General features: G+C 43.0%; 1 protein-coding gene across 1 annotated transcript; it reads right to left on the bottom strand.

Moving 5' to 3' along the window:
* Positions 1-721: 721 nt before the first annotated feature.
* On the bottom strand, positions 722-24,223 carry capn3a (calpain 3a, (p94); the record flags this gene model as incomplete). The annotated part of the gene is made up of 21 exons (XM_084310681.1): positions 722-814; positions 2,370-2,428; positions 5,175-5,291; positions 5,732-5,810; positions 6,279-6,347; positions 7,873-7,937; positions 8,267-8,324; positions 9,396-9,473; positions 10,235-10,271; positions 11,597-11,805; positions 12,193-12,204; positions 13,652-13,821; positions 14,832-14,992; positions 15,354-15,431; positions 15,786-15,880; positions 16,095-16,178; positions 17,413-17,581; positions 18,733-18,866; positions 19,470-19,588; positions 22,573-22,642; positions 23,972-24,223. The coding sequence occupies 21 exons, from the start codon at positions 24,221-24,223 to the stop codon at positions 788-790; spliced, it is 2,142 nt and encodes a 713-aa protein (XP_084166807.1). The 3' UTR covers positions 722-787.
* Positions 24,224-25,343: the final 1,120 nt, after the last annotated feature.

Raw genomic sequence — 25,343 nt, 5'->3', positions numbered from 1 at the left:
GGGGGGGGGGGGCAGGGGGGGTATGGATGGGGGGGGGGGGGGGGGGGGGGGGGTTCCCACTGGCTGTAGTTGGGATGACCAAAAGGCCTGACCGTAATCCTTTGCCACAATTGTACCAGTTCATCCATTGTCCACCAGAGAGCCTGGTCTGGTGTTTGTAGAGGTGCTCCTACCACTTGAGGTTTGATTTGATTAAAAGATGATATAGGTGCGGGTGTGGGGGTGGGTAGGTAGGTAGGTGGGTGGGGGTGGGTTGTTTGGGTTCGAAGAGCAGGATACAGTCAATGCCAGGCATAGTTTAGTCGGTGAGATGAAACAGTGAATAATACAATGATGGATTACTGGGGGGGAGGCTCCGTGAGGTATCATGACAGTAAAAGAGAGGTGGTGTGTGTTTTGATGCCTGAGAAAAGTACGGTACATGTGTTATTATGGGAAATGTGTGTTTTAATAAAAAGAAGAAAAAAAAGACCAAGGCTGAATTTGAAGGATATTTCAGCGAGACTGGTTTGACAGGGCAGGAAAAGGAAGTGATAAGAAGCCTGAGACCTGGACAAGAGGGAAGAAGAGGAAGTAGGAAGAAAGATAAGTGCTGAGGGAGATAGATGGGAAGGAAGAGGTAGTGAAGGAAATTAAGGAGCAGAGGGAGAGAGAGAGATGGAACAGGGAGAGAGTGGAGGGAGGTGGATGGGAGCTAATGGTGGTCTGGCACGGGGAGTAATGAGGTAAAGGCTGGTAGTTCTGGTCCTCGCATGGAGTGGAGCTCACCTGAGAAGATGGGCTTTTCTTAGGCGTACATGGTCAACTGGAGCCACTGCACAACAAGAGAGGAGACGTTCACATCCGTTAATTTCAACCCGTTCAAGGTATAGCTTTACGTTTTATCCTTTCAGGTATAGCTTTACATTTTATCCTTTCAGGTATAGCTTTTTTTTTTTCGTTTGCCATTGTGACATCACTGTTAGAATGTTCGGTTTTTTTTGTATCCACTTTTTCTCCCCATTTTCTATTTTTCTCCCATCCCAATTTCGTAGTATCCAATTCTTCCCTCCCCTGTCTTGAACGTTGCTAGACTATGCCTCCCACTGGTCGGCTGTAGTGAGGACAGAAGCCATGCATCACGTGTCCCCTCCGGTACACGAGGAGGCAGCCTGTCGCATCTTTTCACCGCAGCAGCACGAACTCTCAGTGGCGAGGAGTAACGCGTGGGAGGCTCACGCTGGCCCCGCTACTTCCTGCTTCTGCCGCACCGGCGTCACCAAACCGACCTGTAGGAGTCGCTGTCCACAACGTCCAATCCCCACCCACTTTCCCACCCTCTAACACTTGCCAATTGTGTTAGTATGAACGACCGGCCAGCCGGTAGCAACGCCGAGAGCTGGGCTCGAACCCAGCTTATCCTGCGTTATTGGCGAGCGCCTTGCCCACTGCGCCAATCAGCCGCCCCGGTTCTCACAATTCTAATATTGCATGTGAGACCATACGCCTAAGATGGAATACACTTTACATTTAATTACATGGCGTCTGCATATTGAGAGCTGAAGGCTGTAGGGTCCATTGCAAAACAAAATCACTAAGGGGGCTTCTGACACTAGAGGTGGCTGCAGGTGTAAGCTGGGTTATGTACATGGGCTGGTTTCAGATAGCTGGTCTCACTAGGAGGAGAGCCAAACCGTATTGTTCAGTATCTATTGATTAGTATCAGTTATTGGCAGCCGCACAGCGTGGAGGAGACGTTGCAATTTCCTGTAACCTTGATGTGGTCAGCCTAATTGACCTATCTCAAACCCCTGCCCTCTTTTCTTGATCCTCCAATCACAACTGCGACAGTTGCGATTGGAGGATCATGTAAAGAGGGCGTGTCGACTGTGTTGTCTGCTTCAACCGAGTTATAAACTGAGTAACCGGCAGGTCTAGCTCTTAACACCTGACCGCATGCTAGTTACACTGCTGGCCAGTATGACTTACTACCATACTGTCTTTATATACCTGAATCACTGTACATATTAATACTACAGCTCTGTACATCTGATTAGCACTATTAGTCAGTAGTACACATTTATATATATTGTATACCCAGCTTAATCACCTGTACATTACACTATTGCACTTTACTGTTACATTTGCACTCTGGTTGGATTCCTTCTTTTCGTTGTACTGTACTTGTGTTGTATAATGACAACACATTTTAATCTAATCTAATTTGCAATGTTTATGTCCCTTTGCCAGTTTGCAATTGTACGCATACTTACTAATTAATTATTCAAATGTGTAAAATATACAAACCGAGGATACAAATGCCCCTTAGTGAGGTCACATGGACGTGAGGTGAAAAGAGCTCCTAGCTTCCGTGTGGTCAGAGCACTTACCTCCAGGACACTAAGTCTGATTGTGCCATCTCCATCCTGATCAAAAGCCTGGAATGCCCCTGTTAAGAAAATAAAACCACAACATTAAATCCAGACTCAAAGCCTACCTGTTCTCCCAAGGCCCAAGCATACAACCTTCCCTACCCATAACCACCCTCTTCCAACCTACCACCTCCCTTTCCCCTTCTTCCCTACTTTCTCTCCGTCTCCTGCCCCTCCCTCCCCTCGGTTTCCTTACTTCCCTGGTTGTTCCCCTACTGGCTTTTGTATTTGTTGCTTATTACTCGTGGTTTTATGTCTTGTGTTGTCATACTGTTGCTTGTTTCCCTGTGTGGTTCTATGTTTCTCTGTTCTTTGTCTTGCTTATTGTCAGCGTCTTTGGGTTATTGAAAAGCGCTATATAAATCAAATTAATTATTATTATTAAGTTAACATTACACAGCAGCTGGGGTGTTCAGTCATCGTACGCTGCTGGCCAGTATGACTCACTACCATAATGTCTTTATACCTGTATCACCGTACATATTAATACTACAACTCTGTACATGCATCTGATTAGCACTATTACTCAGTAGTACTCATTTATATATTGTATACCCAGTTTAATCACCTGTAGATTGTATATTACTATTTTACTATACATTGTATATTACATTTGCACTCTGGTTGGATGCCAAACTTATTTTCATTGTACTGTACTTGTGCTGTGTAATGACAATACATTTGAATCTAATGGAATGTATGGAGAACTCCACACCAATGGTACATTTGAACCCTTGTACTGAAGAATCAACATAACAGCATAACTAGGGATGTTCGATATTGGCTTTTTTACCGATACCGATATTGTCCAACTCTTAATTTCCGATACCGATATCAACCGATACCGATATATGCACGGTTTCCCCCCCCCAAAGGTAATTAACATTACATGTCTCTTGTTGTGGAATTAACACAACATTATGCATACTTTTGACAATAAATAAAATAAGAATTTGTTCTTACTTGCTTGCCTGGGTAAATAAAAATAAAATTTAACCCGATACCAATATTTTCCGATATTACATTTTGATGCCAATATCGGCCGATAATATCGAACATCCTTAAGCATAACATAACAGTTTAGAACTTATTTTGGACAGCCCATGTATTTGCAGTTGTAAAGTCAATCCAAACCACTTGTGGAGTCAAACAGCCAAACAAAACTGAACTCTAATGGATTTGACTGGCCTAGTAACCCCATAAATGCTGGAAAAGAAAAAGACATATGACTATGAATTCATACTTAAATGGATTCCCTTGAGATAACGTAGTTTTGATACACAATACAAAGTTAGACCAGAGTTAGGCCCCAGGATTCTTGTGTATATGAATTGCCTCATTTCACTAATTACAATTGTTATATTGTTTACACTGCCTTTTTATTCTATTTGTATCTCTGTACTTCTCCACTGTACTATAATTCTATGACCTGTACCATGTATCCTACTACCTGTACCTCCCCTCCCCCATGATGCCTGAATTTCCCCAAGGGGATCAATAAAGGAATATCTTATCTTATCTTAATATATATGCCCATGCAAGCATGGTTTTAATTGAAGGGGCCACAGCATACTTCAAATAACTTTGAAACTGCAGGCCCTCACTACCATATCTGATTTTAAAGTTCAAATTAAGGGCATTTTAAAGAAGAGAGAGAATGTCGATGCTTCACTGCATAATGTGGTGTTATATTTTATATTTTTAACTTGACCTTCTCTCCCCAGCAACCTCCTGCAAAGCCTCACCTTCCATCCTCTTTCTACCTTTTTTTACCCTACCCGCTCCAATCTCCCCCCAATCCCATTCAATCTTGTTTGCTGCAGCTCAAATGTATCCCCTTGCCCCACTTTGCCTTTTATGTCTCTGTCTGTGTTTTGTGTATTTGTATGTTGTTTTTGTTTTGCTGCCATTTTGGCCAGGTCTTGCTCGAAAAAGAGATCTTTGATCTCAAGTGACTACCTGGTAAAATAAAGGTAAAATAAATAATACTGTTTAAAGTACAGGGGCCCCAATTTTGTCAGATATCTTTTAGCAAAAGGCGCTAGAAATTAGTATAACAGCGCCTTTTTTGGACAAATATTCTTCCCAGGAGAGCATGTCCCCTGTCCCAGACCACCCTATAGCTCACTGAGCACAGGGTGACGGTACAGCCTGGCGAAATCTTCCTGGACACTTTACAATTTTACACTTCTCACAATTTTCCTGGACACTTATTTTTACCACTTTACATTTTGACTCTTATTACTGTACATTTTACTGTATATTTCTGTATATATTTGGCTGTATGGTTTATATTTAAGATTTTAGAATATATATACATACCAGAATGTATATCCCAGACCGTATTTTATTCTTTATTCTATTTTATTCTTATTTTTCTTATATTATTATATTCTTATTCTTATTTTAGTCGTCCTATTAACTACCTAAATGTTTATTGTTCAATTTGAGCGATATGTAGTGCCGAATTTCCCTTGGGATTAATAAAGGATTTCTATTCTATTCTATTCTATATTCATGTCTGTCCCCTGAGAGACAGGGTTTTTTTGCTCCAAAGGGCGCCCTCTAGTGGGATAACCCGGCTAAATGCCAGTATCGGTACCAGTACCGTTCTTTGGCGACACACCGACACCCCTTCCCTCCGGGCCCCGTGCCCAGATGACACCCCTTCCCTCCGGGCCCTGTGCCCAGACGACACCCCTTCCCTCCGGGCCCCGTGCCCAGACGACACCCCTTCCCTCCGGGCCCCGTCCCCAGACTTACTGAACATGGCTTCCAGTCGCACCAGACAGCTGATGAAGCTGTCAAAGTCGATGTTCATGTTCTCGTTTGCGTAGCGCATGGTGATGATGTCATACAGCTGATTGTTGAGTCGGAAGCCTGAACGGAACACAAGACGCATGACTGTACAGTGACGAGAACATTAAGGGAAGAGTGTGAAGTCATCTCTGCAGCACACAGAACTCTCAATGAATCGCATAGGTTTCTCATGCATCGACTGGCTGAACGTACCATCTAAAAACAAAGGATTTCGTTCTAAACAAGTCATAGGTCCCATCCAGGAGCATTGTTACTTAATGTTCAATATAAAAAAATATATATATAGATGATTATACCCACTGTAAATGGCACAAGCAAATGTATAAAGATTCAAACGTACAAGATACGCCATGCTAAATTTGTACTTTCCTGCCAGTGATCATTTTGTCACAATTGTATTGATTTATTTATTTATTTTAAACAAAACTCTTCAAGTATAGTAGTTTAATATTGTATCAAACATTTGGGAGGATTCTGTGTCTTTGTAGTAGTTTTATTACCTGCATCATTGACGGCGTTCCGCATCTCATAACTGTTGATGCTGCCGGTCTGGTCTGCGTTATAATCTGCAAAGATTCCCTGGAAGAGAGCATGTGTGAATGTGACGCCACTTGTGAATTTAACTGAAGCCTTCAAACGACAAAAACAATACGTTACTTTTGAAAGGTGCTATAGATTAACATGTCACACTAGAGTGCCAGCATGTCATTTATCCAATCGGGTGCGTTCCACACGTGGGGAAATGGGAAGCAGGGAGGGGATACATGCATGTGACATGTAAACAACCATTTTTATATTTTGCACCCGCCAACATTTTTTAAATGATAAATTCATTAATCAATTATTTTCCAAATGATTACTCCACATAAAAATGCAATTTATAGCACCTTTAAGTTTAGAAATGAGTGTTGTTGTTTTCATTAAGCAACAGTTTTGATTGGAAGATCAAGAAAAGAGGGTGGGTGAAGAGAGAGAGGAAGTGAGAGAGGGATATAAATTATATATATATAGAAAGAGAGAGGGGGAGAGTGAGAGCAGCATTCACACCTGCCACAGTTTTATCTTGTTCCACAGATGTCTGAACTCCTGCAGATTGAGTCTACCTGTCCCATCCATCTAAACAGAGGCAGTTAAGACCACAATCACGTGTATCACATCATGTCAGCAAAGAAAGGGGGAAAAAAGCCTGGTTTAAACCTGGACTGGTTAATAACATCTTAAAGGAACACGCCAACATTATGGGAAATGTGCTTACCATCTTCTCCAGAGTCAGACAAGATAGATACCAATTTCCTCTCTGTGTGTTCAATAGAAAGCTATCTGGCTGCAAGCTAGTATCTTATCTTCTTGTCTGACTCTAGAGAAGACGGTATAATGTGTGTTTCCCATAATGTTGGCGTGTTCCTTTAATAACATGAGTGTGTTTATATGCAGAGAAACCTAAACCCCAGTCTTTTGAAGCAGAAAGAGAGACCGGAGTCGGACATGAACCCTTTCACTACCACACTACCAAAGGTCTAACCCTTTCACAACCACACTACAGAAGGTTAACCCTTTCACTGGTAGTGAAAGGGTTAACCTTCCGTAGTGTGGTAGCGAAAGGGTTAAAGTGGAGCCGGTGTCAGGAACTGACTGGGGGTTGATCTCTGTGACAGTGTTGACCAATCACATGCCAGCAGCATCCGCTTCAGTCAAAGGGATGTTTTCAATAGAACATGTTCCAGACTGTCAGTCAAAGCTGCCGCGTGTTCTGCACACAATTATCCCTGTGTCCCTGTATATACACAAGTGAACAGAACATTCTGAATATCACTGCCGGAAAAACTGAGACCACACAGACTTGCGAAAGCCAACAGTGAATGGGATATACTGTCTATGCTGTGGTATCTCAGTTTATATTATTAGGATATTGGATGGGGATGTGGTAGGGATTGATGTGTGGGGTGTTTGGGGGGGGTTCACATGCCTTCGAGCGACATTGTACTATTGTACTTATTTTATGCCTATTCTTAAGTCTGCATGTTTACATTGCACTACTTTTATTGTCTTTTATACCTATTCTTATGTGTGCAATTTATGCATTGTTTTTTTTTATTTTGTCAATTTGTGTGCTGATTTTATGCCTATGTTAATTTTATACTATTTGCTGTGGTGCACTCTGGACTGCGGTCCATGTGTGAAGAGTACTATATAGATAGTTATTCATATTTATTATTGTTAGATTGTAGAAATGTGTGCATTGAAATGTCTGTAAAGTCTCGACGACATTGAAAATGAGGGTGACCTCAATTGTATTTTCGAGAATAAATAAAGGTTGATGATGATAAAGTCAATTATTCCGGTCTCTCGAAATCATAATACAGGCTTATGCTAGTTATTGAAAACACAATACAGAACAAAATAGAATACTTGACTGTCCCGAATAATAATAATAGTAATAATGGGCTGAGTGTGCATGTAAACACATCCATGATAATAATAATACTACTAATAATAATGTATGTGCTATGAGTGTGTGCATGTAAACGTATTCATTGACGAGGGCGTTTTACTGTCCATCATAGACCCGACATGGGGGTCTCAGCAGGTTGTGTACTCTACCAACAACGCAGCTAGCCCGATGACTCGATACAAAGGATACGTCCATGAGGGCAATCATGCTCCTGCAACAATCCAGGCTGAAGCCTTCTGAGTTAAGGTCCTTGTCTGGAGGAGGGGAGAGAGAGACAGAGAGAGGGTAAGAGAGAACGTCTTAACACGTTTTGATTGTGTAATAAAAGAAAAAGGTAAAATGTTACGCAGACGATACAATACTGAGATAGATAGATAGATATAGATAGATAGATAGATAGATAGATAGATAGATAGATAGATAGATAGATAGATAGATAGATAGATAGATAGATAGATAGATAGATAGATAGATAGATAGATAGATAGATAGATAGATAGATAGATAGATAGATAGATAGATAGATAGATAGATAGATAGAAAGGGTGAGGGAGAGGAGAAAGAGAGTGATTACCGAACTCACGTTTGGTAATCACTCTGTTGAGGACATTCTTTAGTTCGTTGGCTGTGATTTCCATTTCCTGTGAGTGAGCAAGAGGGGCGGAGAGTAAGAGCTTAAGTAAACACCACCCTAGGTTAAAGGGTATAAAGATAGACATTTAATATACTAATATATTCCCCCATGCCATGACAACATGCAAACTCCATCTTACCACACTACTCATTATATCCAAAAAACTCTATATCCAATTTGCACAATCCACCCATCACAATGACATGACAATATCTTCATGGTTTAGCATCACATTTTCAGAACGAGAATGCATTCACACGACACCATTATACCTACTGTACACACCCCGACAAATCTCACACTATACATACATGACAACATGAAAACATTTAAATGGTTTTGCAAAATTCTGCGTGAGAGCCTGTTTGATATGCTCGTCGTCCTCTGTCCATGGTAACAATAAAACATCTGTAGATATCAGTGTTTCATAAACTAATCACTGATCTATATGGCCCATAATGGATCACAGGCATCCCCACATGGCAACAGTACTGGTTTGTTTTATTAAGCCAGTATCCCCACAATAAGGACTCTATTTGAATAGAGCCTCTTAACATAAACAATTTATATCAGTATTTGTATAAATATTCACCCCAATTTACTTTGGGAACACGATTAGGCTGCCCCTTGTTACCACTTTGGTTCTGTGCTTTGAATTGTTAGCTGAAGCCTTACGAATGCAATAAAGTATCATCACAGGAAAAGAGGAACATAAATATGGCAATATGGGGGGGAATAATCCCAATATTCAGAAGGACTTTTTCAGTATCAATACATATCACAATATCTACTTGGGTATGGAAAATGACATTAGATAACCCAGTATATCTTCATCATATTGGACCGTATGGTAATGGAAAGTGTAATACATTATAAAATGTTCAAGTGACATTATCAAAGATTTCAGAAATCATTTTGTGAGAAATCTGACTCAATAGCATTAATTCAGACAAAAGATTATTCACAGCATTAGAAAAATGAAAGAAGAAATCAAATAAAAAAAACATAAAAATATTGACATATTGCTCAGCCCTATACTCACACTCCCCCAAGCGCTCCCCGGTCTCCCACTACTCACTTCCCCGGCTATCTCCTGAAAGATGGTCCGGAACTGCTGGTCCTCTTCGCTCTCCTCGCCCGCCGAGGCTGGTGCCGGCTGAGAGATCACGGGACCACAAAGAAGAAGAAAGAGAGGGAAGATGGGGAGAGAAAGAGAGTGTCTGAGAGGCAGATAAATACTTCCTTTTTTTCCATTAAATTTTGTACACTCATTCCTTCTGCATTATTAGAAAGGGATTATTTTATGTTCAGGAAGTGCAATTGAAAATTCCATCTTCCATGGATATAAAGTCCATTTGGTTGGCAACTTGAAGTAATGGCATGGACCCTCACAGGTGATAAGGTATTCCTTTATTCGGGGTTGTTGGAATGTTCGGGGTTGTTGGAATGTTTTCTAAGAATTCTATTTGGGGGTTCTTGAGAGCTACGGTACAAGCTTTCGATGGGCGCCAGCCATCGTGGCATCATCTTTAGAATTTTTGTTCAGTTCTCAACATTCTAATCTCACATGTGAGATCGGTGAGAAAGAGTTCATGAAAAAACAGGGCGCAAATCATGTTTGGGCTGACAGGGACACTGGTAGGAACATGATGCAAAACCATGGGTCTGTGTACTTTTCAACATCCTTTAGATTATAAAGACAATTTAGACATTTGGTCATAAAATGTTTTTCAGTTTCTTACATGAAATGAAAGTGTACAAGGTCTTCCATACTTTAATTTGGTTTGTCGTTTTTTATTCATTTCTTTGTCATGTGGCATGTTGCTCATGTTGAAAATCAATCATATTCTGTATATATATACCAGAATACATTTATAAAATGATGGGAGATGGAAGGGACAGAAGATGAGAACTCACCACTGGATGGTCGGCCTCGATCCTGTTCTCTATCTCCCTGGGTGAAGACCAACAAACAGCAGTCAACATGGTTCCAACTACAGAGCCTCATCTTATATGGACCATAAGCCTACTGTACCTATTACACTCCTGAACAGCCAAACACTCTGCAACAGACAACCAACTGACTAATCATTTCATCTGATTACCGTCACAGAAACTTAAGATAACATGTTGATTTCATTGGTTAGAGAATTTGTCTTAATACATTGTCTAACTCATCTATAAAAATATATGGCATTTAAATATACAATTACACAGTTTCAAAAGGCTTATGGTCCCATACCCATATCAATGACTTGAATGACCAATCAGACCACACACTCTTACCATGTCATAGTTAGCTGTGAATGAAATGTTAGTTAAATACCACCTGTTGTTTCTTCCATCTGAAATTAGTTTTCCTCTTGAAAACATAGTGTTGTTTTGTCTTCTCGGTCTTGCTCTTTTTGTACTAGATGGGCTTTTTGTATCAATTCAGTTGAAAGTCCATGGCTATATGGATCTACCTGCCATCTCTGACGGTGGCGTTATTTACATGGTGGTAGATTCTCTCTTCACATTATAATGGCAACATTTCTCACGGGTGAAGCCCTTATCTGAAACTGCTCCAAAGCCAATAAAAAAAAAAAGTGTATATAAAAATGGCCAAGAGGGTTCTTGTGTTTGATGTGCTGTCCGCTCCTCCGCTAGGTTCAGTCCGTTTTCTGCTTCAGGTTGCAGTCCATCAGAGAGCAGCATGTCCCGCACGCCGCCTCATCCTCCACGGGCGCCAGGGGATGGTGTTATTGGTGTTGGAGCAGGGGGTAATTAATACACTGAAAGGTAATGTTTACCGGAGCGTGCCCGAATCTGAAGTCGCTTGTCCTAAAAAAGATTCCATAACAGCTTCGAACTGGGGCCGATTTCTTCCAGCTCTACGAATCAAATCGCCGTTAAAATTGTTTGTCCTTGGTGGTTTGACCCCCACCCACAATCCCCCAACATAACCCCCCCCCACACACACAACAACCCCAACCCCAAAGTACACACAGAAAACCCACATTATATAACCCCTACTGTAGTACAAAAGGACAGATACTGTAACTTATAAAGCTGGATAACATCTCTAGACTTAATAACTGAACAACACTACTAAGCATATTATCACACGTAACAATAACGTACAACGAAGAATGAAATGAATATCTGATATCTGCTAATGCTATTCTAAACAGGGACAATTCTGTACACGTTCCTGCCACATTCCGCCACCCGCCACCCGCCACCCTCGCTGCTAATCTCAGGACACACACCACCCTGCTCTCCCTCGCCCACACTCACTCTGAGGTGTTCCTCTTTTCGGAGAAGACCCGCAGGATGAACTCCCCCTCCTGGTGCGGCTCGTAGGTGGAGGGCACGATGACGTACTCCCCGGGGCTGAGGCGGAAGCGCTGGGTGACCTCGCGCAGGTTGATGTAGGACTTGCAGCGCGCCTTGGAGGAGTTGAAGAGGAAGAAGTCCTTCTGCATGTGCTGTTTGTTCCCATGCATCTGGGGGGGGGGGGGGGGGGGGGGGGGAGGGAGGAGGGAGGGAGGGAGGGAGGGAGGGAGGGAGGGAGGGAGGGAGGGGGAGGAGGAGGGAGGCAGGGAGGAGGGGAGGGAGGGAGGGAGGGAGGGAGGGAGGGAGGGAGGGGGAGGAGGAGGGAGGGAGGGAGGGAGGGGGAGGAGTGGATGGGTGGGAGGAGAGAAATAAAGAATATTGTGACTGATTGTTGTTATCTTTGCAGTCCTCATAAGACTGATAGACTGACAAATAATCAAATAATCAAAATGGAAAATATGGATGGTCAACGTCAAACACAAACGGGAACGGTGCGGAGCATGAAATAACTTGCAAACAGTTCCTCCGAGGCCAGTGTTTCCTCGACCCCTCCTTACCTCCTTTGGCACCTGCGGACAGACAGAGACAGTGTTAGGAGGAGGCTAAACCAAAACAGGAAGTATACTGCTGTTATGATGATGTCAAGAGTATCCGATAAGGATGCACTGAAAACAATATTGCTATCGGAAAACAGGGTGCTTGTATTGGGAGAATTTCCATAATACTAAATTCTGCTACCAGGAGCCACGTGTAACATGTCATAGAATCAAACCAATGCTACTGTTACATCTCTGGATTATAATCTCCATCATCTTTGTCCAGTGGCCCTGAACTAATGGTCTAAGTCTATATTGTTCGGTAAAAGTAACAGATCTGACCATATACCATGTCCATACTGTAAAGATTATATAAAATGCTCCTTCATTTCACCTAAATAACAAAAATTCCCTTGAAAAGTTGACTCTGCTATAGGGCTGGGCGATAAATGGAAGATTCCCTGATACCAAAATGATTCATCTCTTACAGTCCTAATTTGACCCATATGTGTATCATAGCTTCAATGCATTTCTCCAGTGAGCAGGCTGTTTCATTTTGTGCCCCTTTAATTCAACTGAATGTGTGACAACCAAATCACATGTTGACAGATGAACATTACAAACAAGAGGGCCAACAGGATGGAGAATGTGCTATTTGTACGCTGGTGTTAAAAAAAAGTGAGTCATAGTTTAATTTATCGCGTGATAACATACGGTCATATGAATTTCAGTTCATACCACTCTGCTGCCCAGCGCTAGTCTAAAACATCTGTCCACAGCACTATAGACCTGTTCGCTGTCTACAAACATACCGCGTTCGAGCCAATCAGCAATACCAACTGAGTCACGTGACTAAGTTGCCTCGCACCTGCGCGAACCGCTGCGCTAAAAGAATACGGCGGGGCTCTATGGAGAAACCATGACACTCCCCTGAACTAAAAGTTGTTTAAAAACGAAAAACGGCTGGATGTCATTTTGCCAAATCAGCATGGCTGCGAGTGTGAGTCTTTCACCTTTTACATAATCTAGCGTTGGCATGGATTGATTGTTTTTAGATCGCTAGCATGGCGGCCTACCGATATTATCGGCCGATATCGGCATTCAAATGTGATATCGGAAAATATCGGTATCGGTTTAAAAAAAAAAGAAATTACAATTTTTTTTTTTTACATTCTATAACCTTTATTTACCCAGGCAAGCAAGTAAGAACAAATTCTGATTTTATTTATTGTCAAAAGTATGCATAATGTTGTGTTAATTCCACAACAAGAGATATGTAATGTTAATTACCTGAAATTATTCCATTTTTTGGGGGGGGGGGGGGAAACCCTGCATATATCGGTATCGGAAATTAAGAGTTGGACAATATCGGTATATCGGTATCGGTAAAAAAGCCAATATCGAGCATCCCTAGTCTATATGTATCCATCCAAATAACAGAGTTATGAATAGTCAACAACAGGGAGTAGGGCGGGGGCACCTCATAAATGGCAAATCCGATGGTGAAGAGGTTGGCTCCCATCTTGCGCTCTTTCCGCCTGTTCTTCTGCATCAGCGCCACGACGAAGGTGCAGGCCACCTCGTTGTCCTCGGGGTCATCGTCCTCCTCCAGCAGCCGCAGCCGGTACTGGGGGTTGGTCCAGAACGTGTCTGCGGGAAAGCGTTTTCTGACTGAGTGAAGAAGAAGAAGCTAGACCTTCTTCTCAGCATTCATATCCATAGGAAATACAAGACACACCCCCCCCCTCGCGTATTACTATATATCTGTGTGTATATACCTAAATTGTACCTCATCCCATTTCTGCTTTGCACTGTATAGTATATTGTATTGTAACTCAGTTACTTCTACTCTGCATTGTACATTGTATATATGTACATACTGAACACGTTTGTCTACGTACTTGACTTCTATTTTATACTTGCTATACTTATTTTATACTTATCTATTTTTGCCTAGCACAGTCTCTGGAGCGTAACAGAAAGAAGTATAAAAGTATTCTGTACTTCTGTATGACAACTAATAAAGAAACTTGAAACTTGTGTACAAACTTCATACTTGTTCATACTTCACTGTTCATACTTCTTCTTGCACATGACCGCTCAATTGCACAGCCTTGCTAAATATTCCATCCCACTGTATTGTTATTTTTATTCTAATTAGATTAGATAGATAGATAGATAGATAGATAGATAGATAGATAGATAGATAGATAGATAGATAGATAGATAGATAGATAGATAGATAGATAGATAGATAGATAGATAGATAGATAGATAGATAGATAGATAGATAGATAGATAGATCTGATAGATCAGCCCTGGCCTCTTTTTATTTTATAAATATATTCTATTCTATTCTATTGTGCTTCTATTTAAATTCAGTTTATATTCCTTTTTATTTCATTCTACCTTTTTATTTGATTCTACCGTAATTGTCTGTCCGTTGACGTCACCTCTCTGATTGTGATTGTGATTGTGAGTGTGAGTGGTGCGGCCGGTGTGTGAGCGTGGCGTGTGAGTGGTGCAGCCGGTGTGTGAGCGTGGCGTGTAAGTGGTGCAGCCGGTGTGTGAGCGTGGCGTGTAAGTGGTGCAGCCGGTGTGTGAGCGTGGCGTGTGAGTGGTGCCGCCGGTGTGTGAGCGTGGCGTGTGCTGTCTGGTACCTGGGTAGTTCCTGCAGCCTCCCGCGGAGCAGCCTCTCACCCAGCGGCCCTCGTTCACAGACACCGTCCACTTGTGGATCTTGTCGTCCTCCAGGGCGTCGGGGGTGAGGTTGCAGATCTCGATCTTGGTGTAGTTCTTCTTGAAGTCCTCGAAGGACATCCTGGACGGGCAGTGAAGGAATGAAGCCAAGGATTAGTATGGGCTAAGTTCCGATAAGTTACGAGTATGGGGAACACGTGATAACGCATGTATCTCTCTTTCATTTCATTGTAAGATTTTCCCACACAACCATTTGCTCTTCCAAATAGAATCAATAGAGTATAGATGGTTTCATCTTGTTTATTTTCTGTTGCAGTGTTTAATAATATCAGTAGTTGACAGGAATTCAACTCTAATATGTCCATCATTTAGTAAGGGAATTACAATATCCAAATTCGGTACAATAGCAATAATAGGTATAGCTAAAAGAAATCTAATAATAATAATAATAATAATTTATATAAAATGACTCAGCCATTTACCAGAACTCTCCGTCCTCAGCATTCTGGTGCTGTAGCTTCTCCTTCTCTGCCTTAGAGAGAGAGCCCCACTCCTTGGAGCTGTTGGACAACATATATAATAGTTAAAACATAGTAAAACATGTATAGTAATAGTGGTTTAGTAGTGTGAGAGGTATCATTACAGATAATCAATACATTTATAGTACAACCATAGTCATAGGGTCAAAATGACATTGCATTTTCTTTTTCTTGTCCAAACTCAAGGTTGCTGGTATATTAACCATTAAGTGGGGCTAAAAATAAGGACTTCATGTCCTTTAAGTGGGCGGGACTTACGCCGTTCACACATTTCAAACGAGTATAAGAACGTACACACAGTGCATATTGAAACATTCAACAGAAGTGCTCGGTCTGTGAAATGCATTTGAAATCCATTTGATGAATGTCACTCACTTGTCGCTCCAAGGACCGTTCCACTCCACCTGACCCCAGGGGTTCCTCAGGCGAACCAGACGCACTTTGGACTCCTTCTGCTGCGACTGTTTACACTGCAAAGTTCCACATAGTTAAAATAAGCACACATAACTGTGGCGCGATGCGCCGTGTTTCTCAAATCAACAGATCGGCGTCCTTTAGATTAGATTAGATTCACTTTATATTGTCATGTCATTACACAGTACAAGGCAGTCTACATAAGCTATGGCTATATACACAGGTATACAGTGAGGTGCAGTGGGCTAAGTAGAGTTTTGATTTACTGACCTCCTCCACGGCAGTCACGGAGTAGGCGTGGCCCTTCACCAGGCCCGTCACGGTTCGTGTCTCGAAGCGAGCCGGAACCAGGGACTGGAGGCACAGGAAACACATTGAGGATAAAAATGGATCAGGAAAAGGTATAGAACTCCTGTCTATATCTATCTAATATTAAGATAAGTCAAATGATGTGCTCAGAGCCTAGCAAAACCAATGTCCTCTCTGTGCGCTACTGTAGCTTAGCACAAATGAATGGAAGCAGATATGGATCAGCTAGCCTAGCTGTTGGCCAAAAAACACCTCTCCCGGAGTTTTAAGCTAGGCTAGCGGTCCGTATCCGCTTCCATTCATTTGTGCTAAGCTACAGTAGGTTAGCTTGCAGCTGGATAGCTTTCTACTTAGCGCACAGAGAGGACATTGGTATCTATCTTCTTGTCTGACTGACTCTGGAGACATTATTCCTGACCATTTTCCTGAGCATAGCTCACTTTAAAAGAAGAATTATGTTTTGCTTTGTTTAGCTCTTTTAAGTGAACGTTATGGTGATAAACCATATATTTATATAGAAGAAACATACAAATTTTACTGTTGAAGTTACTGTTGAATTTCCAATTCAAAGAGGTTGATTCCGTCTTGATTTATGATTACATACGATAGAATAATTCTAAGAATTACATGTACAGTAAATATGTTTTGTAAGCTAATCGCCAAATCTGCAAATTTAAACGACAAACAATGTCTCTCCCCAAACTGCATAGTGAACCTTTAAGTCTGTACATCACTGCTGTCAAATATAAAACCTTGTATCGCCCTCAAAAAGAAGACTTATTTTCAGACCAAGCATTTCTGAAATTCTTTTAAATGGAGAGTAACTCCTTTTAGGGAGTAACTTTCTCAGCTACCTCCTTATACTACATCATTATTGGAATGGAATTTTGGGACCTATGGAACCCGTTCTAGTGACTGGCTGGACCCCTGAGTTTGCTCAGAACAGGGTAAATCTGCATTTTGCTATGATGCCCCTCTAGCTTATGGAATGAACTCCAACACTCCTTAAAGCTTGAGATTCTCCCTTCTGTTGCAGAGTGAAACCTTGATCTCCAACCTTTGTCAATTCAGTTGTGCGTGTTTTAATTGATTGTTATCCGTACTTGTCTTATTGTTGTGATTTTATATGCCTTTTTTTGTTTAACTCTGTATGTAGCCTACACTCGACGTGACTGTAAATGAGGGAAACCTCAGTCGCCTTTTCGAGTTTAAATAAAGGTTTGAAATGAAATTAAACTAAAGCAACGAGGCGACATCCTGTCAGGATGAAGGGACTCACGTCGATGGAGCAGCCCATGAGGGAGCCCCTCTCCAGAGCCTTCTTCATGATCTTGTAGAGCTCCTTGGGAGCCTCCTTCATCTCGTAGAACTCAGTCACTCCTCCGGTGAAGTCTTCCATGGCCTCGGTGGTGTTGCCTCCCTTCAGGGCCTCGTAGGAGCCGTGCAGCCTGGCGGAGGAGAGGAGAGAGATAGAGAGAGTCAGAGAGAGAGAGACAGAGAGAGAGACAGAGAAAGACAGGCAGAGAGAGAGAGGGAGACAGGCAGAGAGAGAGAGAGAGAGAGAGAGAGAGAGAGAGAGAGAGAGAGAGAGAGAGAGAGAGAGAGAGGGGGAGGGGGAGAGAGAGCGTGTAAGTGATAATGCCTGGCGCAAAAAAAGTGTCAAAATTGCGACTGAATGTTAAATCAAAACAGAACAAATATACTCACAGTACCCATTTATTCAATACTAATAGTCAGATTAGTGGGTTCCTTATTCTACTGTCGTCTATGAAGAAAAGCACACTATCTAACCTGGTATCTGTGATTAGAAAACTATCATGATGCACAAGACCAGTGGAGCATCATTCTCTTTACCATATCGACCAAATCTACCGCCTTCTTCGTCTACTGTCTGTGTGCTGTGCCTGTTCACCGTGTGTTGAGTTGTGCCTGTTCACCGTGTGTTGAGTTGTGCCTGTTCACCGTGTGTTGAGTTGTGCCTGTTCACCGTGTGTTGAGTTGTGCCTGTTCACCGTGTGTTGAGTTGTGCCTGTTCACCGTGTGTTGAGTTGTGCCTGTTCACCGTGTGTTGAGTTGTGCCTGTTCACCGTGTGTTGAGTTGTGCCTGTTCACCGTGTGTTGAGTTGTCCTCTTGTCACTGTACTGTGTGCATTTGTCATATTGGGGAAACTTATGAATTTGAGAATCTTTTTATGTTGAATGTTGAATGTTTAGGTGATGATGAAATGGGGGATGACTATGAATTGAAAATGGGGGACCCTGATGTGAACAAGACAAACGTCTTTCTCTGGTCTGCATCCCCATAACCCTTTCACTGCCGCACTACCAAAAACCGTTAACCCTTTCACTGCGACAATACACAGAAGGTTAACCCTTTCACTGCCACACAACACAGCCGGTTAACCCTTTCACTGCCACACGACAGAAGGTTAACCCTTTACTATCACACAACCTTCTGTCGTGTGGCAGTGAAAAGGTTAACAATTGTGTGTATTGAGCCGTACTGTATTGTACCCATTCTGAAATCTGTTAAATAAAGTTTTCATTCATTCATTCATTCTGATAAGACTCCCAACAGATGGTAGAACATGACACCTACTTGGCGTAGGCCTTCTCCAGCAGGGCGCTCCAGAACTCGTTCCTCTCCGCAGACTTGGTGAACACCAGCTGGTTGTTGAAGGTGGGGATGCGGTCGTCAATGACGACGTCGGCCCAGTCGCCATAGCGCCAGAACTGCAGAGAGGACACAGCAGCGGAGGTCAGAGGTCAGAGGGAAGAGAAATGATTTTGATGATGAAATACTTAAACCTTTCACTGCCACACGACAGAAGGTTAACCCTTTTACTATCGCACAACCACAACCGACTATCACAAAAGGGTTAACCTTCTGTCGTGTGGCAGTGACAGGGTTAACCTGCTGTTGCGTGGCAGTGAAAGGGGTCAACCTTCTGGGTTATCCGTTTGGTAGTACGGCAGTGAAAGGGTTAAAAGAGGTTCCGTGTTGCCGTCGAGCAGAGACCTCGAAGCAAAAGAGCCTCTCTTGGTATTGCGCTTTGTTTACATTTCTTGTTTTTGGTCTGATGTGTGTGGGTTGGTGTTGAGTCTTGGCAGAGCCGGTGGTGTTGCCAGCGATAGCAACTCCCACCGTTCAAATCCAACCCACGCATCCGACCACAACAAAGAAATGTAAACAAAGTGCAATACCAAGAGAGGCTCTTTTGCCTATAGGTCACTGTTTGATTACATACTTAAAGAGGGACAGACTCTGAAATCGCTGGAACTTCACATTTATAGGTAAAAAAATCGATTTTTGTAGAGAATATGTCAGTTTCTGACCTGGAAGTGGAAGATGCCGGCATAGCCCTCCGAGAAGCTCTGTTCCTGTGGGACGACTCTGTAGAGCAGCTTCTCGTTTAGAGTCAGACAGGCGATGGCAGCCAGCAGCCAGCAGTCGCCTACAGACAGAACCATGGTGTTTAGTAACAGCAGTCATCTACACAGACAAAACCATGGTGTTTAGTAACAGCAGTCATCTACACAGACAACCATGGTAAATGGACTGCATTATATAGCCCTTTTATCCAAAGCGCTTTACAACTTATGCCTCACATTCACCCATTCACACACCGATGGCAGAGACAACCATGCAAGGTGCCAACCTGCTCATCGGGAGCAGTTTCGGGTTAAGTCTCATACACAAAGAAAGCTATGGTATTCAATAACAGCAGCAGTGTTTGTATATTCCTCTATATTTGCTGTGTTGGGCCCCCACACAGTAAGGTTGTTGTCACCCAACACGAAACTATTATATTTCAACCACAACAAATGGTCTTCCTCTGTAACAAGCAGCCAGATTACCTGGCATGCACTGAAAAGGGTACAATCACTACCTGTCAGCACTGACAAGGGTACAATCACTACCTGCACTGAAAATGGTTAAATCACTACCTGTCAGTCTACCTGTCAAATTCTTAGAATAGAATACTTAGTCCTGCACTGAAAGGGCCACACAGTAAGGAGAACAGCCATCAGGGCCTCTACCTGGACCATTGTTCAACTGACAAAAACACCAACATTCAGTCCTTCTGACGGGACTTTTTTTTTTAAAACACACCTGAGTGCTGACATGCGTGGTTTTTTAATTGTCCAGGTGTGCGCCAGGGTGTTGTTTGACTGGGGACAATGTACCTTTTTCAACGGCTATAGGGGGGGTTGAAACGCTGACCCCTTTATTCCCTGCCTGCACAGGACAACAATGAGAAGTGCTACTGGTTGGAATCCCTTCCGAAAGGGAAAGCACAATACGGAGAGGCCACTGCTGCTGGGTGGAGAGGCCACCTCTGTGGGGGAACCGGTGGGGTTGTTTGCTGTGTAAAAAGGTGTGCAGGCTCGCTGTTGAGCCTATGGAACAAACTAGCCCTCTGAGGATCCAAACATATCTCTGGGAGTCCTCTAAAGGTGCTATAGGTAACATCAGAGCCACTAGATGTTCATATTAAAGCTGCTATATGTAACATCAGAGCCACTAGATGTCCCACTAGAGCGCCGGCATGCCAGACCAAAACAATGCTGTGCTTACGTACGATAACTATTGTAATTATCCTACGCTGTACCAATCAAACTAAGTTCAGATCAAACTGTCAAACTAGATCAAACAGTCAAACTAGATCAAACTGTCAAAGTAGTTTATACTAGTTGTCAGAAACATATTTTAGGTTAAACTGAAATAGAGAAGGTTGACGAATGAGCCCTTTTCTTTTTGAAAATGGGAGCAAAGAAACAGGGACCTCTCAACTAGCAGCGTGTTCATCCAATCAGGTGCATTCCACGTGGGGAAGTGGGAAGAGGAGAGGGGATACATGCACACAAAACATGAAAACCACCTTTCAAAAAGCTCTGTGGATGTGTTATTATTTTTTGATCCACTTTTTCTCCTTATTTTCATTTCATTTTTCTCCCATCCCAATTTCGTGTTTCCAATTCTCACCTCCCCTGTCTTGAACGTTGCTCGCATATGCGTTGCCCCCCACTGGTCGGTTGTAGGGAGGATAGAAGCCTTGCATCATGTGTCCCCTCCGATACACGAGGAGGCAGCCTGTCACATCTTTTCACCTGCCAGCGCGGACTCTCATTGGCGAGGTGTAACGTGTGGGAGGCTCACACTGCCCCCGCCATTTCCTGTCTCTGCTGTGCAGGCGTCCCCCAACCGACCTGTAGGAGTCGCTGTCCACAACGTCCAGATTACCACCCATCGACTTCCACCCGCTGACTCTGCCAATTGAGCCAGTATGACGGTCGGTCCAAGCCGGAGGCAATGCGGACACCCGGATTCGAGACCGGAGTCTCTTGCATTGGTGACGAGCGCAATCTCCGCTGCGCCACCCAGCCGCCCTGTGTTATTATTATTATTAGTCTACATCCAAATTGTATCTATAGCACCTTTAAGGTTGGCGATACACTGAGGCAACCCGGTGAACGTTGTTATTCATCAAAGCTGTGTATCGCTGACTTCAGGGGGTGACAGAGCTGGTTGTCCGGTAATCTGAATGTTCCCGGTTAGATTCCGGCACCTCCCGGCAGCATGTCGAAGTGTCCTTGAGCGAGACACTGAACCCTCTATCTGCTCCCTAAGAGCAGGTTGGCACCTTGCACGGTCGCCTCCACCATCGGTGTGTGAATGTGAGAGTGAATGGGTGCACGTGAGGCATAAGTTGTAAAGCGATTTGCAGTCCATTAAAATGCAGTCCGTTCAGATGATGGTAGATGGGCAACTGTTTAAGGCAATGGAGACTGACATTGGTTTCCATGGTAAAATAAACATGGACAAATAAAATAACAAACAATGCCGTTGAAACCCTTCAGGCGGATATTTTAGAATGTAAATATAATAACCTGCTCAAAATGTGCATAAGCTCTGCCATCTTTAAACAATAAAAACCACACATTCCTCCGGCCATCTTTGGATAAAGAGATTGGAAAACGTCACCCACTACTTCAAAACCTAAAACGTGATTACGTGGTTCTTTATCTGAGGGAGCGATGAGAACAATTGGCTCGATTGAGACAACATTACTGTATATTGTCTCAAGATATTGCCCTAATGTCATGTCCTTGATGCCCTTTCTTAGTCTCCATCATTCCACAAGCCTCTGGTTCATTACAGCTGATGCAGGTGGGGCTGTGTTCATAAACACCAGGATCAGGGTCAATTCAATCAATCCGACGTATTTAACCCTTTCAGGTGAGCCGTCTCACATGTTGAGATAGAATTTTGAGAACTGAATGTTCTAACGATGACAGATTCCTGCACTGACTGACCCGAAACTGATTCTGGAAGTAAACTGACATTGATTCCCGGAAGAACAGGTTAGATAGAGTTGTTGTTGTTGTTGTTGTTGTTATTACTATTACTATAATGCTGGAGAAAAGGTTTATTTACCGAGATCTCCCTGGCAGATGTCTGTCCTGCTGGCTCCTCCCACAATGAACTGAGGATTCTCACAGATCTCCTGCAGACAGAATCATGAACACAGACTTGGTTTAGTTTGGAGCACACAATTCACCATGAACCTCACACAACGATTGATTTTGATTTTGATCATTGTTTGTCTTATAATATATAAATAAATAAAACTACAGGTGCCAGAAAACAGTACAAAAAAGTACCGGTAAAAGAAATAAACAATAGCATACTCAATTGGCATACTCCTTTACACTCATACCAGTCATATTAGTCTTATTCTCTGTTATATACGTATATATATATACACGCATATTGTTTATACTGTCCAGTGTTAATTCTGTTCATACCGCTATAGTGTCTTCAGTACTAATATATTTATTGATTTGCTCATATTTATTTATATACAGTCAGTCTCTGTCCTGCTATAATACTACACTGTTAATATGTCCACACAGCTAATCGTTTTCATATTGTTCATACTGTACATACTGCACCACTCACTTTACTGCTGTTGCTACTTGTGGTGCCGCCACTGCTGCTACTGTTGTTGCTACCTACTTACCTTGTACTATCTTGTATTTTGTACTTTTTTATATTGTATCTTATAGTATCGCTGCTGGCGGGACAAAACCTCATAACTCCATTTTTTAATATATATATTTTTATATAAATCAACTCCATAGATCAGCCTCCATATGTGTGTGTGGGTTTTACAAAGTTTAAACAATAGGAAAGCATTAAACCGATCATCTGTCTAAACCTCCTAACTCTATTCACCCTCAAATCTGTGTTCGTTTTTTTCATCTGCTGAAAAGTTGGGTTTTTGGAGTTATGAGGTTTTGTCCCGCCAGCAGCGGTATATTATCGGACTGTGAAGCTCTGTACCCCCCCCCCCCCCTCCTGTATCCCCCCCATGCTGCTTTGACACCCAAATGTCCCCAAGGGGATTAATAAAGGATCATCTTATCTTATAACTCCCTGGTTAAATCCCAACGTGACAAAAGTATTGTAATATAGACTTCAGAAAGCCAAGCGAATATGAAAACATTTCTTTTTTTGTTTCTTGGTGGCGCATCCACAACAAACACTCCATTCCATCCACGGCGCCAGGATGTGCACGTGTCCCAGAAGGCCCGGCCCGCTGCTCGACGGGTGTAAAATCCCCAGAGGAAAAAGTGTCACTCCTCCCCAAAAAAAAAAACATTTACTTCTCACAGAATAATCCCTCACGGAGGAGAGAAAAATCCTCTTATTTCCACGCGTGGCGTTTCCACGACAACGTGTGTCCGTTCCCTATTTAATAAACCTTTCGTGACCTCCTCCGTCTACCATCCCCACCACCCCCTTCTCCTCCTCCTCCTCCTCCTCCTCCTACCTTGGGTCTCTTCCAGACGATGTTCTTGACCTTGTTGGACTTGTGTCCGAGCTCCTTGTAGCCCAGGGACTCCACGGTGGCCGTGAAGGTGTCATCTTCCCAGAGGACCTTCTTCTGGAGGCATTCCTGTTTGAGGGTAACGAAGTCCTGTCCGCTGAAGCGCAGGGGCTTGCTCAGGGAGCCTTCTCCGTCTCTTCTCTCCCGTTCCCGGATCAACCGGTCACAGAAAAAGCCAGACGGTGTATAGGGCATTTCGTCTCAACCTGATTTCTTTTTTTAAACAACTGGCTTTTGCCACTTGTAGTAAAGGTCTTACAAGCCTAAAAACCCTGGCATAAATCCAAACAGCTAATCACTGATTGGCCACGTCGACCGTGTGACGTCTCCCTTTTCCCGTCGTCGCAGGGTATACGTAAAAAAAGACGTAAAAAAAAAAGGGAGGACCAGGTGAAAAAAAAAAGACATGCACTCAACATGCATTCACTTCTGCATTACAATGCACACGCGCACAACACACAACACACACACACATACATACACACGACCGTTATGCACATAAAGGTCTCTCTATTTGGCGAATTCCCATTGGCCCCGGCGGACAATGACCTCTCCCAGGCTGTAGGGATCTCATGGTAGTATTGTTGAGTGACACAAAGGCTGGTGGGATGCACCAGAGGGCATGCAAAGAGTGGCCAGAGGATGCCCTGCCTCAGCAGAAGGCATTCAGGCCCTTTAAACCTATTCTCAATGGAGCTCAGCATTGAGCAGTCTCAGCACAACCAGGGCAGCAGACCCACGCTGTGAGGTGTGTGTGGCCGCGCCGTCCGTCAGTCCGTCCGTCCGTCTCTTGTGAATAAAACTACTTCGATTAGTTGCGTTTCGTGCTCCGATATACTGTACCGTGGGTTTGTGCGGCGTAAAAGGCGCAACGCGTCCAATCAGGCTTTAGCCAAAAGAAATTCACCGTTTGCTTGCTCTGTGATGTCATAGTCATAATGGTATTGCCAAATGGTGCATTGAGAGGTAATCCCATATCGTAGGCCGCTGTAAAACAAAATGCCTGGCGACCCATATGTTACCCCCCAGTGTGTCCAAAGTGCACATCACCGCCAAAAAGAAACAGAATCTAACAATGCTGTGTTGTTTTGACATTGAATACCGACTTAAACCGGGAGCCTAGGAAGAGGTCAGTTCTTGCCGACAGGTGATGTTGTCAGCTATTGTGTTCTGAGAGTAACGGCCCACACAGCAGCTTAAAGAGCACGCGACAGCGTGAGAATCGTAATAATTACTTCATATGACTCGGCAATAACCTCTTTCACACGTAATCTGCCCTCTGTTGTTCTGCCCAAAAACAAAACCTTGGGATTTT

Source organism: Notolepis coatsorum, assembly GCF_963971535.1.
Source record: "Notolepis coatsorum genome assembly, chromosome: 3".
Lineage (NCBI taxonomy): Eukaryota > Metazoa > Chordata > Actinopteri > Aulopiformes > Paralepididae > Notolepis > Notolepis coatsorum.
This window is presented reverse-complemented; position numbering and strand designations above follow the sequence as displayed.